Below are 21,891 nucleotides of genomic sequence, written 5' to 3' on the forward strand. Positions count from 1 at the left end.
CACTGAAGTAAAACGTCACCACGTCCTGTCCTGCGGTTGGAATGGAGGCGGAGTCAACTGGTTCCGCTGACACCTGCCTACCTGTAAAACCCCGGTGCGTGTGCGTGTGTGTGTGTGTGTGTGAGAGAGAGAGAGAGAGAGAGAGAGAGCGCACGAACAGATTGATGACACCCTCTGGGGGCGGGGCTCCCGTGGTTTCTGTAACTAAAGGAAGTCCCTCCGTGGGCTCGCCCAGTACAGTTTCACCGCACCGTTCCCGACATTCTCCGCGCTCCCTGCTCTGCACCTGTCGGACAGGTGTGGCGGGTTGACTGAGCCGAGCTGCGGAGACACACAGCGCGCGCGGAGCCGTTCGTGGTCACCTATGGGTGAGTGTCTGCGCAGAGCGTGCCCCTGCCTGCAGTCACTGTGGGAGAGGATTCTCACGGGCAAGAAGGCTCCTCAGCCAGCGGGAGCAGGAGGTGAAGAAGAGGATGGAGGAGGACGGAGAGGGACCTGCAGCGACGGGGAGCAGCCCCAGGCCCCGACGCCGCCCCCGAAGCCCCCGAAGGAGACCGCCTCCGAGGGTAGCTGCATCTACACGGCCATGTGGCCCTTCGAGTCCCGGCACCAGGAGGAGCTGTCCTTCCAGGAGGGAGACCTGTTCAGGGTGGTCAGCCGCAGCGGAGACTGGTGGACGGCGCGGAAGATCGACCGCAACGGGCACGTCGTGGCGCAGGGCATCGTCCCCAACAACTACCTGGCGAGGGCAGAGTCCATCAACGTGCAGCCGTGAGTGCAGCTTCCTCTGACGGCTCCCAGAGAGCAGCTCTGACCTCGGAGCTCCGAGGGCCATCCCGGTGTCCGCGATAGACAGAAGCACGTGAGCGGCGTGTCTGTAGTAGAGCAGGTGTTTAGAGGGAGTAGGACATTTCCAGGATCGTTTCAGGGGTAACACACCTGATCCAGCCCCGAGTGTAGACAGCTCAGGTGTCTCATCTGTGAGCCTCTCCTGTCCAACTCAGAGTTTACACTCAAACCCAACAGGAGCAAGGCTTCAGCACAAAGTGCGGCAGTAAAATCATCCATGATTTGATTTAATGCTGCAGGCAGCTGCAGGGGATTTAATGACCTCCACACTGGGGCACCTTTATTTACACAGCATCATATGATTCATCATAAAGTCAGTACAACAGGAAGACACTCAAGCTTCTAAATGTTTACACTGGAAATGTGACGCAGTGCAGCAGAGTGGTATTTCAAGAATGTACAAGTACATTCAGTGTATACTTTGAAAACGTGTCACAGTAATTTCCTATTAATATGTCACTGAACAGGTAAAGGTGTTGACAGGAAAGCTAGAAGATTTCCAGCTTAAAGGCAGAAATTCATTCACATTCAGAATCACGTTTTTTATTATGTTCACGAGGCTGCTGTGCCTCCAGCTGCAGATGCATAAATCAGGATGTGTACACTGAAAAAAGGGGGCTGGCCAGCTCGTGGATTTATGTAAGCATCGTGTATTTAACACAAGTGCCTCATGCTTTAACGTTAAGTGTAACTATATAGTGTAGAAACTACATAATATGCAGAGCTAGATTAAGTTGTTCATATCATGTTTGAGTGAAGTCAATAATATCGCAATATTAAATCCCGCGACACCGGGATTTCAGTCTCGCGCGCTTTGGTTTGAGGAAGACGTCCGCCTCAGTCAAGTCGAGTAGCCGCCTCTACTTTTTTTGGTTTACCGAAAAAAGGACATTGGGTGGTTGTTACATTACACTCAAAAAATAATTCATTGGATGAACGTAATTTTATCTTGCCACTTATATTCCATCTAAACAAATCATGTTATATTAATCCATCTTGATTGTGTTGTGTCAACACGATATATGTGTGTAGGTTTAACATAATATTAACATTAACATTCAATTAATTTGACTTTTGTTCAATCAACATGTTTGCACCACGTTAGTCTAATTAAATGTATTTAAATCCGTCTTATCTTGTTTAAACACTTTGGCACATCAAAAGTCAGTCTTGTTACACGAACTAGTAAAGTATTTGTTTGTTACACCAATGATAATCTTGTTGAATGAATGAAAGGTAACTTATGTCTGTAGTACATGTTGTATTCATATTACGTAATGTTCAACCAAAAGAAATCAATGGATTTACAGCAACTTCCAATCCACCCATCTTCTTAGCTTTATCTGGGCTGCGGAAGTGATAGGGCAAGAGGGACAGGGTACATCCTGGACAGGTCGCCAGTCAATCATACAGAGACAAACACCATTTGCACTTCAACACCTTTGGGTAATTTAGAATAACCAGTTACCCTTACAACTGCATGACTTTTAACTGTGGAGGAAACCAGAGTACACAGAGAGAACCCACTGCAAACTTCACCACACTGTGGATTTGAACCCAGGCTCTTCTTGCTCTGAGGCAACAGCACGAACCACCATGGCATTAATGTGTCAATGCAGACTTAACAAAAGTAGGAAAGCTATGCTTGATGATGCTTTATGTTGTTGTCCTTGACAAGTTAAACCATAAGAAGTAGTAACAGCATACACGTGGTGTGGTTGTCTTCCTCTTGTAACCCCACTGATTGTCCTGTGGTTTGACATCTAATGTGATCTTGTGAATTTCGTGAGTCGACCTCCAAAATCAAATTGGGTGGTTGTTACATGCATAAGATCCAAACTTGTAATTTGAACTAAATAATTCCATGTTTCTATGGTGAACGTAATTAAATCATGTAGCATCTGCATGAAATTCAGCAACTTAATTTGTTCTTGTTGAGATGACATCATACAATCTAGTAAGAGTGGTTCGTTGCTGGACTCATGAAATTCGCAAAATCACATGAGATGTCAAACTGCAGGAAAATCACTGGAGTTATAAGAGGCAGACAACTACACACCCACCACGTGTTTGCTGCTTACTGTGGTTTAACCTGTCAAGGGCAAAAACGTAAAGAAAATTCTGCATCAAGCCTTGAAATCATAGCTTTCCTACTTCTGATGAGCCTGTATTGGTGGCATGGTGCTTAGTGCTGCTGTCTCCCAGTAAGAAGGTCCTGGTTCAAACCCACAATCTGGCACAAAGGGTTGTTTGTCTCTATGTGATAGACTGGTGAGCTGTCCGGGGTGTACCCTGCCCTGTAACTATCACTTCAGGGTTATTTCCAGCCCCCCTGCAACCAGGATAAAGACCAGGATGGTAGTTGTTGTAGATCCATTCACTTTTTATGGTAACCAGACTCTAGACTTTGTTGAACATTATGTAATATGAAGACAACGTGTAGTATTTAAGTGACCAACTAGTACTGGGTTAAAAGTTATTGAATAGTGTTGAAATAAAATGACATTGTGGAGGATTAAAATATTCCAAGAGCTCAACTTACTCCATCTAAACATGTTTCAATCGCCTTTTATGAACACAAAATTTATTGAATATGAATAAGTTGTGTTGATTTAACTTGTTTGTTTGTTTGCGTGCAACCAATGTCCACTATTAATAATGGATTGCATTTATATAGCGCTTTTCAAGGCACCCAAAGCGCTTTACAATGCCACTATTCATTCACTCTCACATTCACACACTGGTGGAGGCAGCTACAGTTGTAGCCACAGCTGCCCTGGGACAGACTGACAGAAGCCAGGCTGCCATATCGCGCCATCGGCCCCTCTGGCCAACACCAGTAGGCAAGTAGGGTAAAGTGTCTTGCCCAGGGACACAACGACCAGGACAGAGAGCTCAGGGATCGAACCGGCGACCTTCCGGTTACAGATGCGATTCCCAACCCCCTGAGCCACTATTGAATCAAGTAAATCCAACATGGCCTTTTTTTCAGTGTAACACCTTTATTATCAGCCAGAGTCCACACTGTCCACCTACCTGCCAGGAACTCGCAGCACTGTAAACGCTTCCTTTAACCTTTATCACACATTTATCCTTTATCGCATTAGTAAAACTGAGGTAAGCAGTGAAGCAGAGCGCTGTAAAAAGACACTTTGGGAGTCAAACGGTTGTTTTCTACTGCAGTGAAGTGTGCATGTGCGTCCTGTTTACAGTGGAAGTTTCTGTAAGTTCTGCTTTCCTGTCACTTCTGTGAAAAGATGCAGGCAGTCAGCATGGGGGGTTAAACAGCAGCCCCGCTAATCAGACGCTTTAGGTCACCGGTGTCCTCGAGGGCCGCAGTCCTGAAACGTTTCCATGTGTCCCTGTTGCAGCACACCTGGATACAATTAGTAGGTCATTAGCCCGACTCTACAGAACCGCATGCTGAGGTGCAGTTCAGCCACTTCATTCATGTTACAGCAGCTCATGACTGACTGAACACGGTGCAATAAAAGTACTTTTTTACAAACACTTATATTTAAATTTACTTGAGTAGGGTTCGGGGTTGCCACCTCGGCATGCAGTCAGGTTCCATAGTCTTGGTAATGACCTACTAATTGTATCCAGGTGTGTTGCAGCAGGGACACATGAGCCGTGTCCCAAAACGTCGGCTGCGTCCTTCGAAGGGCCCGCCTTCGCGTTCTATGTGGGCCGGGTCCTTCGAAGACCGAGAAGGCCGGAAGTGCGAGGCTGTGAAATGGGACGGTCCAGCCTTCAGATCTGCGTCACCGCTGTGTGGGTGGAGTTTAATAAACTCGCCGTCTGCTCCGTGCTGTCTAAAATATAACAGGACACTGGAGGAAACTCTCGACCGTCTCACTCTTCTGTTTAATCAGTTTTCTGTTTGACGTTTATTCAGCTGTGTGAAAATCCCGGAGGAACCCACCCGATGGATTAATAAAGTTTTATTTAATCTAATAATCTAATAACTTTGATCTCAGCCAAACCGATTTACTCCGGAACAAACAAAACACTGAAAAAAGGCAAACAATTACATTTTTAATTTCTCCGAGTGACGTATATCATGTTTAACCTGAGTAGCGAAAGACAGCGGGGGTCTGAAAACGATGAAGCCGGGAGTCCGCTGCTCTCGCCGGCTGGAGTGACCATTGAACCCCCCGGCTCGCTATCGAGCGGGTGGGTAACAGACGTCTCCAAAGACGTCGGCGCACACTTTTGCAAATATGCGATGTCTTGATAAACTGAGCAGATATTTGATGTTTACACAGCTACTTTCTCCCCTTAATATATGTTAAAAGTTTATTTTGCGGCCAGAAAGATTAATGAGAATAATTTTAAAACTTAGTAGCGCCGCCATTGTTGGAAACTGGAATTTGGGTGAGGTGTGAGGACACACCTGACCCATCCTTCAAATTCAGGGAAAAGGAGGACGCATTTGAAATAGTCGACAACTTGGGACAGCCTTCGTCGCCTGGCTGTGACGTAATCGGCCTTCAAATGCGGCCTCCGGAGGATGCAGCCGACGTGTTGGGACAGCTTTGGAAAAGCTTCAGGACAGCGGCCCTCGAGGACTGGATTTTGACAGCTCTGCTTTAGATGAAAAAATGAACAGTTCACATTATGAAGGTTAAATGTTATTAATGCTCAGCTTTTTAACATTTGATATGAATATTTGGATGCTGTTTATCATGTTTTTGACCTTTTAAAAAACACAAAAACTGAAGCTTCAAAGGCTGCAGTTTCTGTAACGTCCAGCAGGGGCTCCAGCGAGTCTCTCATGTTAACACTTTGCAGCAGAAACAAACATGTTTGCAGCCTGATGCACAAACTTGTTGGTCCCTGGAGATATTTTGTTCTTCGAGTTTGCATTAATGAGGCGTGGCCTCATTGACTGACAGGTGGAGGTGACACAGGCGGCTGTAGCTGTTAGCTGTCTGCTAGGCTTTTAGTCGGACCTCTGAGTTATTAATGACATCATGTGACCAGTATTATGGCTGCTGTGAGGTTACAGTACTAACAGCACATCCAAGAAGGCGGAGCTCCAAGTTTGCAGAGTGAAATTCTAGTATTTTGATTGGATGTTATGGATCAGCAGGTGTCCGAGTGATGCTCCCATAGAGTCTGTGCTGCCCCAGATAGCATCAGCTGATAACCTAGCGCTCCACCCACTCATCCAAACGTGTTCACCTTTGGAAATGGACTGAGACTTCAAAATGTGAACGTATAAACAAGTTACATCCATCTTCTATTTACAGTGTGATAAAACCCCAGCGAGCTGCTCGTCTTTATAACGTCGCACTTTGTGCTGCTCGTTTATTTTTGTGGTTGCGGCAGCTTTATTGATCCTGACTGAGCCGTACGCTGTGAGCACCATGAGAAATGTCACAGCTTTACATCACACCAGCCCGTGTTTGTGTTTCAGCTGTGATGCAAACTGGGACGCACACACCGACGGTCAGCTCACCACTTCTCGTTTTGCCGTTCTCACTCACAGTTTATTGCTTCAGCAGAATGGGAAGTGTGCAAAGTGTGGCTATTCCCGTATGTCACCAGCTGCTCCGTTTAATTATAGAGCTTCTCTGCTCTCCCAATAAACCCTCAGTACTGACTTTACCATCACTATATCCTGCAAGGGCACAAAGCAAAGATGTGCGACCTTTAAAACCTGAAACTGTCACACGGCTCTCAGATTAAATAATGTTTCACAGCCAAAGCTTAGAGCCGTGAGGTCAAACAGCATGCAGTCCAAACCAGAGTGTGAAAGGAACACAACATGTGGACATGAATAGATAATTTTGTTTAAAGCATGAACGGCATGTGTACAAATTTAGGTTATCATTCCTCGGCAAAGCCTTCCAGCTCGCAGCTGAGCAGCATATTTTCACTCATGTGGTTTATTTGGTTTTTCCTAGCAGAGCTGCAGCCAAACATCAGTTTCATTATTGATTCATGTCCTGGTTATTTTAATCAGACTCAGAACAAATCAAATAAAAAATGTCTCGCTTGAATCTCGGAAAGTTTCGGTCCAAACCTAAAGGCCGATTCTCACCTCAGAAAGTACTGTTCGCTTTTCTGGCTGACTGAACAGAAAGCAGAGGCCATTCAAACTGGATCAGCTTTGGCTCAGATCCATTAAAGGTTCCAGTAAATGATCGTGGTGAACTCTTTCCCAACACTGAGAAACTGGAAGAAGCTAAATTGAATGCAGCCAGTGGCAAAATGTTTAGAAATCAAATCCTAGCTGATATCAAACACTGTTCAATGTGAGGGCCCGTCAGTGGCCCAGGCAGCTGTTACACGATCAGCAATCATCCTTCTGCTGGAGTGTCTGTGCAGCTCAAACGCAGGCTCTGTCACATGACCCTGCTGTATGCCATGTATGTTGTCCAGCAGCTCAGGGAGCAGTGTGTACACCGTATACCTGTGGGTCGGTAAAGCTCACCTGGACATGATAGAATAGAATAATCCTTTAATTGTCCCACAAGTGGAAATTTGGTTGCAAAAAAACACATACAAACAGGACAGGACACCGGTATTTACCAAAGCAGAGTACTGCACAGTTATTAAGATTAAATTACAGATAAGTGGCAAACCCAGGTTGTAGTGTGCAAACAGAGCAGGATACTGAACGATGTTTAAATAGTTAAGAATATCTAGAATCATTAGAAGAGTGCAGATTGTGTGATTGTACCTGTGCATTAAAAAGTAGACATGTAACTTCCAAAAAGTTGGCGTATATAAACTGAGAAAAGTAATGTGCAAGTTGTAACAGTAGAAGTTGTTTGGTTGGTGGAAATTGCAGCGCTGACGTAAACATCTGTGTTTGCTGGGAGCAGTTTTGATTGACGATGCTATCGAGCTCAAAGTTACAGTTAGCTGTTACTGTAGAAAGTTAATGTCAGTTACTCGCCTTAGCTCGCTGCCATCACAGCATTTACTGATGGGGAAAAATCAGCACGCACACTCATCTCTGTGCTTGGCATGTTAGACCGGGGCAGCGTTCGATAAGTGGAGAGTCCTCTTCACACACTGAGGTTAATTATGGAGTTCCACAGGGTTCAGTGCTAGGACCGGTTCGGTTTACTAGGGCTGCCACGATTAGTCGACTATCAAAATTTAATTTAATAGTCGACGCGTCGTTTGAAGCTTTGTAAGATCCTGAAAGACGCAGGAATAAGCAATAAGATTTAAGAGTGTAAGACAGAAGATGGCAGCACTGCATGTACAAGGACCAGCTGCCATTAAACACTGAAGAAGAAGGAGCTGTCTCCAGTATCGTCCGGTCTCAGACGAGCGCGGTCGTTTTATTTTGTAAAGCTGTTTACTTTAAGAACACGGGGTGCTGTTGGAGGAGGTGCTCAGTCTCTACAATCCAGCTCATAGCGATGCCTCTTTAAGACCACCGAACTCTACGTTACAACCCAAACATAGTTTTACTCAAACTCTGTTTTCCTGAATCTTTCGAATAATAAGAAGGTAATAATAAACACCAGGGTCCGGTCCAAACAGTAAACTGACACACCTCATCTCAAGTGTTTACATCCTGCAGGAGTTTAAAATTTATTGTTGTGTAAATTTTTAACTCAGTCAAGTGAGAAACTAAGGCCACCTCTCCACGCCCACAGCATGAAGCAGAGGTTTCTGCAGTGTGCAGGTCTGAAACATTCAGATGTGTTAACACAACAGTCCTCACAGGAGTAGGTTAAAGGGCATGACAACACAGTTGGAAACAAACTGAATGACTGTAGCTGTTTGGAAGTGCTGCAGGAGCACGGCTTAGGTTTGTAAAGCTGCATCTGTACAAAGGAGGAACCCAAACACCACCTCGGCGGACCGTGGACTCCTCTGTACCACTGTGTGCTGGAGTCAGTGTGAGGCCGTCTGTCCCACAGCCTGGACCAAACTGGCTCATCAGCAGGACAACGATCCAAGCGCAGCAGCAAATCTCCAACTGAACGGCTGCGACGGTCCGAAGTGCAGAGCTCAGAGAGCTGTGCATGAACGAATGCTGCAGACCTCAATGAGCTGAAACAGGAGTGTCTTTGTCTGCACTCTTTATTACCACAGAGTCAAATCTGCAACCGTAAAAATGAAAAGATGCAAATGATGCAAACAAAGCCGTCGGAAACTGTTGTCACTGTGGTTGGACGTGGACGGTAGTTCTGACTGTTTACTTCTGTTCATTGTTATGGTCGCAGATTTGAACCTGTGACGACAGACTGCAGAGGAATCATGCATCCTCTCCTCTTTAAAGACATGTTTTAATTGACTGAGCTTTCAGCCTCAGGTCACTGCCGCAGGTTTAATGAGAGCCCAATGTTAGCTAGCATCTGTCCGTGCTGTACAACATCAGGCGGAAGGTTTGAACCTGCACAGCGAGCTCCTGATAATTATCTTTCTGTCTCGATCCAGATGGTTTTATGGGAAGCTGAGCCGCTTCGAGGCCCAAAATCACCTGATGGCCCCAGGAAACGAAGAGGGAGCCTTCCTCGTCCGGCAGAGCGAGAAAGACGACATCGGATACGTCCTGTCAGGTAAGTGGACAGGGAGGGCCTTTACAAGCACGAGGAGGGGCTACAGAAAACCCCAACAGAGGCTCTAACGAATCCTCCTCATGTCAGCACTGAGATGATGCAGTGAACATGTGCTCCAAAGGTGGATACTGTCGACAGGTAACAGGTTGAATCAGCCAATAAAAACCAGGCCTAGCAGAGACAGCGTTAAACGGGCTGTGATTTTGACACTTTTTCACCTGAGCCAGGTGAGTCTCTGGGTTCATCAGGGAGCTGATTGGTTAATCGTTTCTGCAGCCGGCGCTGCAGTGTTCATTATAACTGAGATTATCACTGAGAGCTGTGCTTTTTCCACTGATGTTTAGTTTCTGTTTTCTGAGGTCATGACAGCAGAAATAAAAAATAACCGTAGCAATAAAAATGAGGTCTCGTGTCCTGTTGAGACTCGTCTCTGACTCCGTCCGTCTTCCTGTAGTGCGATCCGGCAGCCGCGTGAAGCACTTCAAGATCCACCAAGGAGATGATGGTTTCCACATCGAGCCCAAGCATCATTTCAGCTCGCTGATCGACGTGGTCGACTTTTACTGCGCCAACAGCCTCAACACCACCGGCCAGCTGGGCAAGCCCTGCAAGAAGGTGAGTCTTCATACCGCCATCATTTATTCGCTCCTCTTGTCTGTGTGACGGGGCCGCTGGCCGGGAGCAGCCTTTAGTTTTGCATGGATGTGAATGTCTGAGGTGCACGCTTCTGTTTCCTCCATCAGAAAAGGCCAGAAACCCAGGATTTGAACCACTTCACGGTGGACGAGTGGGAGCTCCCGAAGGAGGAGTTCACGCTGGAGGAGGAGCTGGGCAGCGGCTTCTTTGCTGATGTTTACCGCGGCCGCTGGAAAAACCACATCAGCGTCGCCATCAAGATCCTGAAAAGCGGTATTTTATTTTCTGCTGCTCACAAACACAAGTCTGCTCAAACGCTTTCAAGCCGTCATTAGCCCCGCCCCCCGCCTTTCATTCAGTGCTGTAACATGACTGAAAACATTAAACACGGCTGTGGAAACACTGAGGACAGCACGCTGACCCTCATGCAGACAGCACATTACAAACGAAACACACGGTGAAGAATTTTATTTCTGTCATGAGGAAGTGAGAGTTTTCCTTCCTCCGGAAACAGCAGCACCTCCGGCCAATAAGACATCATAAGGATGGAGAGAAACTCAAAGACAAATGTGAACACATGCTGAACGATGCCTCTGATGCTTTCACAGACACACAAGTTGGTTTTGTTTTTTGTCCATCCAACAACCCAAAACCCACAGAAAATTACACTCAGGTGGACATAAAAGACAAAAAAGTCATCAAATAGTCTGCGGCTCCAGAAATGCGTCTTCTTCCAGCTGTAGATCCCTCCCTCGATGTGATTGGACCACAGGCCCGGTCTCGTTCCTGGGCATCGGATAAATGTGCGTCACGCCGCAGTCGGAGCCTCTGAACCTGCAGGGTTACCGTAGTGCCCGCATCTCACCTGCAAGGCCAAGAGTAACAATGTAGTGTGGCCAAAATAGGAAGAAAGTGGGAAAGGGCCCCAGCGTGGAAACTCACCCGGCGTGTGAATAATGGCGGCGTACAGGCTGAAAGAGACGGAATTACAGGCTGCCGCAATAAAAACGCGTCACCTGACTTTAAACGTGATCCGAAGGTCAGCCTGATCAGCTCAACGCGGGGCGCAAGGACACCCGACGCAGGTTTACACGTGAGGGCATGAGCGCGGGAGCATGAGCGCGGGAGCATGAGCGCGGGAGCATGAGCGCGGGAGCAGGAGCGCGGGAGCAGGAGCGCGGGAGCAGGCTCCCGCTTGAGTTATAAAGTGTGAAACGTCTGGCATGAGTGACTCCGGGCAGGTTTTGAGCTGCAGGTGAACTTCTCAGCACGTTAGAAATGTTCTTGTTCTGGAACCTGCAGCTGATGTTTCAGGTTAAAACACTGAAACAAAGATGATAGAAATATGCAAAGTTATGGTGACATTAGACGCTTGAGTCTTGTCATGCATCCGTTTCTAAACCAGCTCCGTGCCGTGAAGCAGGGGCTGCAGGAGATGAGGACGGGCCGGCCTGTGATTGGTCAGCTGACAGTGAGAGGCACTTCAGGGCGACATCGACGAGCCACTCGAGCTCTTTCCGAGGATCGGTTCAAACAGCATCACAAAGAAAGAGGCGCTCGCACGCTCCGCAGGTTTGCATATGCAAGCGATGCTGCGGGAGACCAGCGCCACGTTTCTAAAGCAGAGCTCGTGTTTGGTGTTTGGTCTCCATGATAAGCTGGGCAAACTATCCAATAGTACTTTCCATGGAAACAACCGGCTGTTTCCCGCTGTTGTCTGCTTTGCATACGGTACATTTAAATGTTTGAGCCCTACAGCAACGATACAGTAAGGGTCAGGCTCTCAGGACTTTAATTTGAGATGCTGCTCAGTGAGGCTTTCAAAGCTCAGCTTCAAAATCAGGAAAGAGAAATCTTCCTGAAACATCCGGCTCAGGCGGAGCCGAGCATTTCTCAGAGAGGGGTCTCCGAAATCTCAGCGCGCCTCCCTCTAAATGTCTTCGTATACCCCAGTCATTAACTGGTCCTTCAGTAACATGCTGAATGATCCACCAGCGTCGTGCTGATCATCTTTTTAATACAGTCTTTGTTATTATCCAACAACAATCTAGACAAGAGGCACATTTCTCTTTATAATTACAGTGTCATGTTTTCCACCTTTGAGTACAGTTGTTGTGCCTTTCAGGTCATTTCTCTCACCCGTCTTCCTCTTTTCTCGTCTGTCTGTTTTCGCCTTTTTATTTCTGTCCTGCTCTCAGACTCGGAGCTGAACCACAAAGAGTTTCACGGGGAAGTTCAGATCCTAAAGCGCCTGCGCCACCGTCACCTCATCTCGCTGTTCGCCGTGTGCACGGCGACCATGCCGTACTACATCATCACCGAGCTGATGGAGAAGGGCAGCCTGCTCAAGTTCCTCAGAAGTAAACCTCAGCTTTGTTTCCAGTGAAAGATCAGAGTTCAGTGTGCTGTGTAACGTTGGACAGCGAGGGCTTTGATTATGGTTACAGCCTCAGCATCGAGCTCAGCGGGCGGTCAGCAGGGGGCGCTCTCTGTCTGTTCTCAGGGAAACAAACAGCTGTCAAACTGCCAGCTGCTGCAAAGCCTTGGAAACGTGCCAGATAGTTACACACGTATATTTATATTCAGCAAAGTCACAAACGTATGGGAGGGAGATATTTCAGAGATGGATTTTATATCTCAGATATAGATTTCACATATCTGAGATCAATTTTATATTCCTGAGACATCATGTTTGTGATCTGGTCCCAGTTTCTGGGTTACAGCTCCTGACCCTCCTCTTACCGCTGGAACCATCTGTCCATCTTCCACATCTGTCCCAGCGGCGGTCACCGTGTCTGGTTGGTCGTCCAGCAGCTGTGTGTCACGAAGTCCCCCAGAACCTTAGCCTTGTTATCCTCCACCACCTTTGGTGATATCTCCCACCTAGATTTTTTTTTTAATGCTGTCGGCGTTAATCTCATTAAAATCTCCTTAACGCTGTAACTGCATTTTTATATCTATTTTTTTATTTCTTCTGTTTAGAATGAAACTTAGTGCAACTCTTTTCTGCTTACATTTCATTATGATCATAACAGCTAGTTTCCCCACACGCAGACAGCGATATTAAATCATTATCTGTCAGGAAATCGCAGCTGAGCATCAACATACAAACACATGATCAATTTTCACTTAAATCTGAGAAACGATTTCCAACCTGTGAAATCCGACCCTCAGGGGAGCTCGTGAATGCAGCACCGAGCTCCTGTAACAGCTGCTGAGTGGATGAAATCTGGAGCAGGTACTGATGGTGGTTTGGAGTTTCTGGTGTTCAGTGGAGCAGCTCCATCTGCTGATCCAGAGACGTTCAGGTGGAGAATTAGAACCATCGAGTTCCAGAACCCGTGGTCGGGCTTCTGGAACTCGATGGACCTCCATGACTGGGTGGAGAGGCGCTTCTGTTCAACAGGTGGGCTTGACGAGTGGGAGACAGTCAGACTGTGTGTGGGGAGGGAAGGGGCCACTGTCCACTGAATCAGCAGCAGGAGATGGGTGTTCGATAAACTCAGACCTTTTACTTACCGGCGCACTCACTTCATCTGCATCGTTCTCTCACTCAGGTCCAGAGGGCCAAATACAAGACGTCGCATCCCTCGTTGACATGGGAGGCCAGGTGGCTGATGGGATGTCATATCTGGAGGAGATGAACAGCATCCACAGAGATCTGGCGGCTCGAAACGTCCTGGTGGGACATGACTACATCTGCAAGGTGGCCGACTTCGGCCTGGCCAGAGTCATCAAGGTAAGCGGAGGAGGAGCTGTCGATCTCTAAGTGGAGCACGGCTCAGCTCTGACGGCAGAGTCTTGTTTTTCCCTTCAGGAGCCGTTTTACATCTCAGAAGACAAAAAGATTCCCTACAAGTGGAGCGCTCCCGAGGCCATCAGCCACGGGAAGTTCTCCATCAAGTCCGACGTCTGGTCTTTTGGCATTCTGCTCTACGAGATCATCACCCGTGGAGGAGTTCCTTACCCAGGTTAGTCCACGAGAGAGATTCATTCAATTACTGATGTCTTGATCGTCACGTGTGTGTCTTTAGCTTTATCACAATAATCGTGATTATCCCAAAAGCTTGACTCTGCTCATCTGGATGCAGCGAACACGTCAGACTAACTTCTGCTAACTTGAGTAACCTTTAAATCCTCTCAGGGACGCCTGCACGTTAAACTTTACTGTAACAGCTGAGCGAGCGCCGCGGCTGCATCGCTGTGTTTCAGGAGCTGAAGGAGCGCTTGGTGAAAAACGGTGGCCTCCCCCCAACCTCGCAGCTCGTGCAGTATTTATTAACACGTGCAGCCCTCTAGCTGCACACTCTGCTCATGTCACAGTCCACGTGTGCTTGAATGCGATTGGCCGGTTTGCACAAGGAAAAGAGATAAGTGAGTTCCTTAAACGTGCATAAATGTGGACTTTATGAATCTCTGCAGTAACCAGAATAAATAACCAGAGCGAGCCAGCTGACCACTCCCACTATCTGACTTTCATACTGTCTACGTATTCAGAATTACAGCCTTCACATACATATGAGGCACTTACAGCTTTTCCAAAGCTACATAAATCCAGCAGATCTCCACATGAAAAACATTTAAGCTGTGATTAAAAACTGCTCTCAGATCAGTTTCAGTCCCACTGCAGGACTCCCGTCAGTCTGAGGACTGAGCCCAGTTCTGATGATCTATCAGACACAGAGGAGCACAGAGAAGTGCTGGTATCCTGAAGTTTGATCTGAAAACTTCACCAAACGGTGCATTCTGGGTAAACCCGTTTTTATGCGGGATCAGAGTCCAGGTGCACTTCTTTGTGAGGTTTGTCTGATTTCGTGTTGGCGTGTCACTGTGTGATGGAGATGCACTGCACACTAAGGTGAGGGTTTACAGAGCTGCTGCCCGACACAGCTCAGCTGCTCTGCAGATATTTGAGCTAACACAAAGCACTCTTCATCACTTGTCCTCCTCTCCTCCCTCAGCTTACAGTAACCAGGAAGTGTACCAGCAGGTAACCCTGGGATACAGGATGCCCAAACCGCCCAACTGCCCAGACTTTCTCTATGAAATCATGAAGCGGTGCTGGAGCACCGAGCCGGCCGACCGGCCCGACTTCAGGGTACTAAGGGTCAAACTGGAGTGCAGCTCGTATGAGTTAGAGACGGCACAACCCTGAACTGCTGCAGTACAGATGGAGCGCCACAGGGGGGCAGCAGAGAGGCAGCAGAGAGGCAGACACAGAGCAGCGACTGCAGAGCTCTTCAGTGAGGACGCGCTTCAAAGAGCAGAACCACCGAGAGTCCGCAAAGACTGCAGCTGACTCACACCACCACCACCACCATCTTCACCAACATCACCATCATCATCACCAACACCATCACCAACATCACCAACACCATCACCACCACCACTACCAACATCACCACCACCAACATCATCACCATCATCACCATCTTCACCAACATTATCACCAACACCATCATCACCAACATCACCACCAACATCATCACCAACACCACCATCATCACCACCACCACCACCACCACCATCACCACCACCAACATCATCACCATCTTCACCACCACCATCATCACCATCTTCACCAACATTATCACCAACACCATCATCACCAACATCACCACCACCACCACCACCACCATCACCACCACCAACATCATCACCATCTTCACCACCACCATCATCACCATCTTCACCAACATTATCACCAACACCATCATCACCAACATCACCACCAACATCATCACCAACACCACCACCACCACCATCACCACCATTATCATCACCACCACCAACATCATCACCATCTTCACCAACATTATCACCAACACCATCACCAACATCATCACCATCTTCACCAACATTATCACCAACACCATCACCACCAACATCATCACCATCTTCATCACCACCACCATCATCACCATCTTCACCAACATTATCACCAACACCATCATCACCATCACCACCACCACCATCATCACCACCACCACCATCACCAACATCATCACCATCTTCACCAACATTATCACCAACACCATCACCACCAACATCATCACCATCTTCATCACCACCACCATCATCACCATCTTCACCAACATTATCACCAACACCATCATCACCATCACCACCACCACCATCATCACCATCACCACCATCATCACCATCTTCACCAACACCACCATCACCACCATCATCACCATCTTCACCAACATTATCACCAACACCATCATCACCACCACCACCATCACCAACATCATCACCATCACCACCACCATCTTCACCACCATCTTCACCAACATTATCAACACCACCACCACCAACATCATCACCATCTTCACCACCACCATCATCACCATCTTCACCAACGTTATCACCACCACCACCACCACCACCACCACCAACATCACCATCACCACCATCTTCACCACCATCTTCACCAACATTATCAACACCACCAACATCATCACCATCTTCACCACCACCATCATCACCATCTTCACCAACATTATCACCAACACCATCATCACCAACATCACCACCAACATCATCACCAACACCACCACCACCACCATTATCATCACCACCACCAACATCATCACCATCTTCACCAACATTATCACCAACACCATCACCACCAACATCATCACCATCTTCATCACCACCACCATCATCACCATCTTCACCAACATTATCACCAACACCATCATCACCATCACCACCACCACCATCACCACCACCACCACCATCACCATCTTCACCAACATTATCACCAACACCATCACCACCAACATCATCACCATCTTCATCACCACCACTATCATCACCATCTTCACCAACATTATCACCAACACCATCATCACCACCACCACCATCACCACCATCATCACCATCTTCACCAACACCACCATCACCACCATCATCACCATCTTCACCAACATTATCACCAACACCATCATCACCACCACCACCATCACCAACATCATCACCATCACCACCACCACCACCACCATCATCACCACCACCACCACCACCAACATCATCACCATCTTCACCACCACCATCATCACCATCTTCACCAACGTTATCACCACCATCACCACCACCACCACCACCAACATCACCATCACCACCATCTTCACCACCATCTTCACCAACATTATCAACACCACCAACATCATCACCATCTTCACCACCACCATCATCACCATCTTCACCAACGTTATCACCAACACCATCATCACCAACATCACCACCACCAACACCATCACCACCACCATCATCACCACCAACATCATCACCACCACCACCATCACCTCCATCCCCACCACGTCATGATATCGTGTCATTTCATGATGTTGTTAAAATGGAGCTAAACCCTTGAGGACTGCAGAGGGTTCTTTATGAGCAGCTGTATCACTGATTAATGAGCATGTTAGTTTGTCATGTGAGCATCTTTGGGTTTAAATGAGTCATTTTCATCATATTCTCGTATGTTTTTCTACCAATGGTAAATAAATTCTGAGCTTTGACTTTAAAATCAGTCCGCTCACTGTGCTTGGTCATTGCCAGTTCGCGCTAGTAATCCAGGCTGCAGGTGCCTGACTAACCATCAGGTTATTTCAGGCTCCGGTTCAATAAACCCGGCCCGCAGAACTCCAGACAGACTTGCGGCACTGGCAGGTGTTGTGTGTCAGTTTATGTTCCTGGACAGGTGTTTTCCTCCTGGTTTTCCATCAGACTGATCTCAGACCTACCTCAGGTCCATGCTACCAGTGAAGATTTCCCACTTTTGAAGGGAATCTGGGGGTGTGGAGGGGCTGGTGGTGGCTCTTTGCCAGTAATGGGAGTGATAATGTTTGGAGTCAAACATGGGAAAGTCTCTTTTTATTCAGATTTATAATTATTGTAATTTAGGGTAGGCCAGCATGTCCATAGTGTCGTAGTAAGCACCCAGAGATCCCCGGTTTGTGCCGGTGGTCCCTGACAGGGTCACAGCCTGGCGTGGCTCAACGAGCAGCTGGAGGAAGCGTTGTTTATGAGTCGTTACCATAAACATGAACAGGCCTGTTTGTGCTATGAGGCTGGGCTGAAACCATAAACCAGGCTTGTTGCAGGCGAGGTTCTGAGCACGGGCCTGTCTCGCTCCACCTACCAGGACTCACCTGTGGCTGAGGTGAGGCCGTCAGACCTGCTCGAATGAACAGCTGATGAATCTTTAGAGCGTCTCTGCGTTCTTGTCTTTAGAGACACTGGAATCCTTTCAGTCCCTTCTCATTGATGCCCCGCCCCCTAACTGGGACCTCCCTGCAGCTCTGATAGGTCCCAGCCTTGCAGTTGAGGTTTGCTGATGTTGTAACCGCCATGAACAGTCTGCTCGCTTCAGAGTCCTCAAAGATGATTGGCCAATGCAGGTTTCCACAAAGTGATGTAACATGTGAAATATGATATTTTCCTGTTAATGCTGACAAACTGCTACAAATACACTCTGCATATCATGTCCTCTCATCAACCAGCGTCATGAAGCATCTGTGGGTCCAAGCGCTCCTTCAGTTCCTAGATCGCAGGGCGGTCGGTGCTGCCCTCTGTGGTCTTAATGCGGTGCACGTGAGCTGAGAAGCAAATGCAAAAATCATCAACCGGTGAGAGCACGGTGACTTCCTGTGATCGGGTTTATTACACCGACTACGAGCACAGGCGTTTTACAACATGTCAGCTTTTATATGGCATACTCAGCCTCACACGTGCAGGTTATTGCATTCAGATTTTCAGTAAACTTGACCTCTGACCTTCATCACTTCTCTCCTCCCTCAGCTTACAGTAACCAGGACGTGTACCAGCAGGTAACCGTGGGATACAGGATGCCCCAACCGCCCAACTGCCCAGACTTTCTCTATGACATCATGCTCCAGTGCTGGAGCGCCGAGCCGGCCGACCGACCCGACTTCAAGTCCCTGAAGGCCCAGCTGGGCCGAGAGGAGCTGGAGTGACACACACACACACACACACACACACACACACACACACACACACACACGGACTCTTTGAAGCTCGTCTTCTTGCAAAACTTCATCTGGTCATCCCTGAGAGCACAGAGAAGTTTAGGTAACAGCTCCCATCATAAGCTAACGAGTTTAGTGAGCCAATCATCTGCAGATTACTGCAGGACGAAAGACGGGTTCACAAACTGTTTTATCTGTTTTGTCCTCCATGGCTGAAGCTGGAGGACGGCCGAGACACTGAGCCGTCAGTGTTTTTAATCACATTAATCATGTTTCACGAGCTTTCCTCAGAGCTGACAGATGAAACCACACGCCTCACGTGATGCTTTAGAAGCAGTGTTGGGGAGTAACGGAATACATGTACCGCCGTTACGTATTTAGAATACAAAATATGAGTAACTGTATTCTGTTACCGTTTAAAAAGGTGGTATTCAGAATACAGTTACTTTGTTGAAATAAATGGATTACACTGCGGTACTTTCCTGTTTCATATTGTCGCGGGTCAGGACTGTTTGGGTTTTGTTTGACAGCTACGTTCTGTTGTTCCAGGCGGCAGCGTTACGGTTGCCATGGTTACAGGGCGACGCTCTCTCTCTCCGCGTGTTTCCTGGGTGAGAGAGCGCCTTTTCGTTGTTGTTGTTGTTGTTGTGCTAAGCTAACAGGCAGAATGCTACAAGCATAGCTCTAAAGAATGTAGCATCATGGGCAGTGTAGTCCGTGTTGCAGGGAGAATGGACTGCCATACACGTTATGTGTCTGTGAGCGCGAGGAGGGAGAAAAAGGGGAGTGGAAAGGTATGAGCAGTCATCGAGCAAAAACGGGAGCTGGAAGCATGTAAATATAATAATAACCACTGCAGCCAAGAAGAGTGCCTGACGAGCCCAGTTGTAAGTAAGCTATTAAGACTCGACTGTACGCTGTGTTCGTGTTTTCCTCCGAAAACAACAAGTTCCGTTGGAGCAGCCTTTCAACGCCTCTCTCTGTCTGTCGCAAGAAAAGTTGACCCACACAACAAAGTAGAGCTATTTTTCGGCTACGAGCCGACAGGGACCCCGCCGTATTATGCTGGGCTTACACTGTGCGATTTTTTCAGTCGCGCGATTCAGCTCCTGCTCAAACTGTACGATTGACTCGCAGGGGTTAGAAGTTCATAGGTCACGATGCAGGGTCTCACACTATACGGCCCGATGCTCTGATGCGACCTGAGTGCTCACACTGTGCGTCCATAAAATGAAGGTTATAACAGAAATTCTGTCGCTCGCTCTCCCTCTCCGTCTTTCACTCACACAGACACACCACCACCATCAACTTTGCTAAATTGCTAATGAAAAACATTGGTCAGGCAGCTGTGATTGAGCAGCAGTGTCGATCCAACTATTTTCACGGTTGTTGTGGTCGTGATAATTTTGTGAGGCCACATCGAAAGGGCTCGGATGGTTCTACAGGTTGTGCCTCCATCGCTTGTGTCCAGATCACACGCTGCACTGCTGTGCTACGCCGTCTTTTTCGCTGACATTTGTGTTTGCGCGTGCGCAGTGTGGCAAACTGCGGTGACACCCTCACGACCAAGCGATTGATGATCGGGAGCTGGTCGTGAGGTGTCAATCGCTTCTCGTTACCTCACGTATACTACACGATGCACGACGCACGATGAAGGCCAAAATCGGGCCGATCGCCAAAACGATCGCACGACTCAAAAATCGGCTCAAAATGGGCCAAAAATCGCACAGTGTGAGCCCAGCATTAGTCAGAGGTCCCTTTACTACAGTTCGGAGTCGCGGACCTTCAGTAATAGTAATAAATCACACAGCAACAGTACATTCACGTTGTTGTAAAAAGCATGATAATATTGTAGCGGGTCAGGGCTGTTCGGGGTTCTGCTTGTACAGTTATGTTTTGTGTATGTTGCCATGGTGACAGGTGACGCCCTCTCGCTGCGACGGTGTGTCCTTCCGGGGTCAGAGGGCGCCCTATGTGTGTTGTGGTTGCCGCGCTGAGCAGTTAGCTAGTGGCAGTGTGTTCTTCTGCAAATGTAATAAACGGCTGTGCTCCCTGGCTAGCTCACGGGAAGCAAGACCAAACGATACCTCCGTCTCCTCCTTGTCTGAACTCGCCACAATATATTAAGTAATCCAAAGTATTCAGAATACGTTACTGTCATTGAGTAACGTAACGGAATAGGTTACAGAATACATTTTGGGGCATGTATTCTGTATTGGAATACATTTTAAAAGTAACCTTCCCAACACTGTTTAGAAGCTACTCATAGCCTCGCTTTGACCTCTGATCTGACCTCTTACTGCCCTCAGGTACCAGTATGCAGAAGCCTAAATTAAATGAAAGTGACTTACATTAAACTAAACAGGACGTGTGACAAAACCAAAGCTTCTGCCTGGAATGAGGTCCCAGCAGTCACGGTGTCTTTGGAAAAGTAATAAAATGCCTTAATGTCGCAGGTTCCTGGTCCCTGTCAAACCGCTTTAGTTTGAGTCTCTGCGGCCTGACGAGGCGACGCTGCAAACGTTTACTCAGCAAACTGAAGCGTCGAACACAGCAGTGAAGCGAGGCTCGAGAGGCTGGTGCTGAGAAATGCTTCCTGCACTTTTTCGGGCTTCACTCGTTGTTTCAGGTTTTATTTTGTTGTCACTGTGATGCACTTTTTAAAGCGAATGATTGTGTTGTAGGTCATCATCGTTGGTAATATTACTGACATTTTCCTGCTCTGTAACACTTTCAGCAGCTCTGCTCTGTCGTCTCAGAATAATATTTTCTTCTATGTGAACTTTGTTTACAAACACATTTCATGCAGAGAATAAAAGAAGAAGAAAATCAATTTGCATAAGATTAGAAAGTAACGGTGCAGCTGTAGTGTC

At 47.5% G+C, this 21,891-nt stretch overlaps 1 protein-coding gene across 2 annotated transcripts; it reads left to right on the plus strand.

The window, feature by feature from the left end:
- Positions 1-191: 191 nt before the first annotated feature.
- Positions 192-20,162, plus strand: ptk6b (PTK6 protein tyrosine kinase 6b). 2 transcript variants are annotated; one of them, XM_085394654.1, is made up of 8 exons: positions 192-771; positions 9,262-9,383; positions 9,838-9,998; positions 10,127-10,292; positions 12,218-12,379; positions 13,577-13,758; positions 13,837-13,990; positions 18,831-20,162. In XM_085394654.1, exons 1-8 carry the CDS (start codon positions 365-367, stop codon positions 19,004-19,006), a joined length of 1,530 nt encoding a protein of 509 aa, XP_085250780.1. In that variant the 5' UTR covers positions 192-364; the 3' UTR covers positions 19,007-20,162. The 2 variants fall into 2 exon arrangements, with proteins under 2 accessions (XP_085250780.1, XP_085250779.1); XM_085394653.1 differs by lacking the exon at positions 18,831-20,162 and adding an exon at positions 14,981-15,314 and having other exon boundaries at positions 193-771.
- Positions 20,163-21,891: the final 1,729 nt, after the last annotated feature.

Source organism: Rhamphochromis longiceps, linkage group LG20 (assembly GCF_057381845.1).
Source record: "Rhamphochromis longiceps isolate RC_006_pf linkage group LG20, R_longiceps_female_GT1.1, whole genome shotgun sequence".
Lineage (NCBI taxonomy): Eukaryota > Metazoa > Chordata > Actinopteri > Cichliformes > Cichlidae > Rhamphochromis > Rhamphochromis longiceps.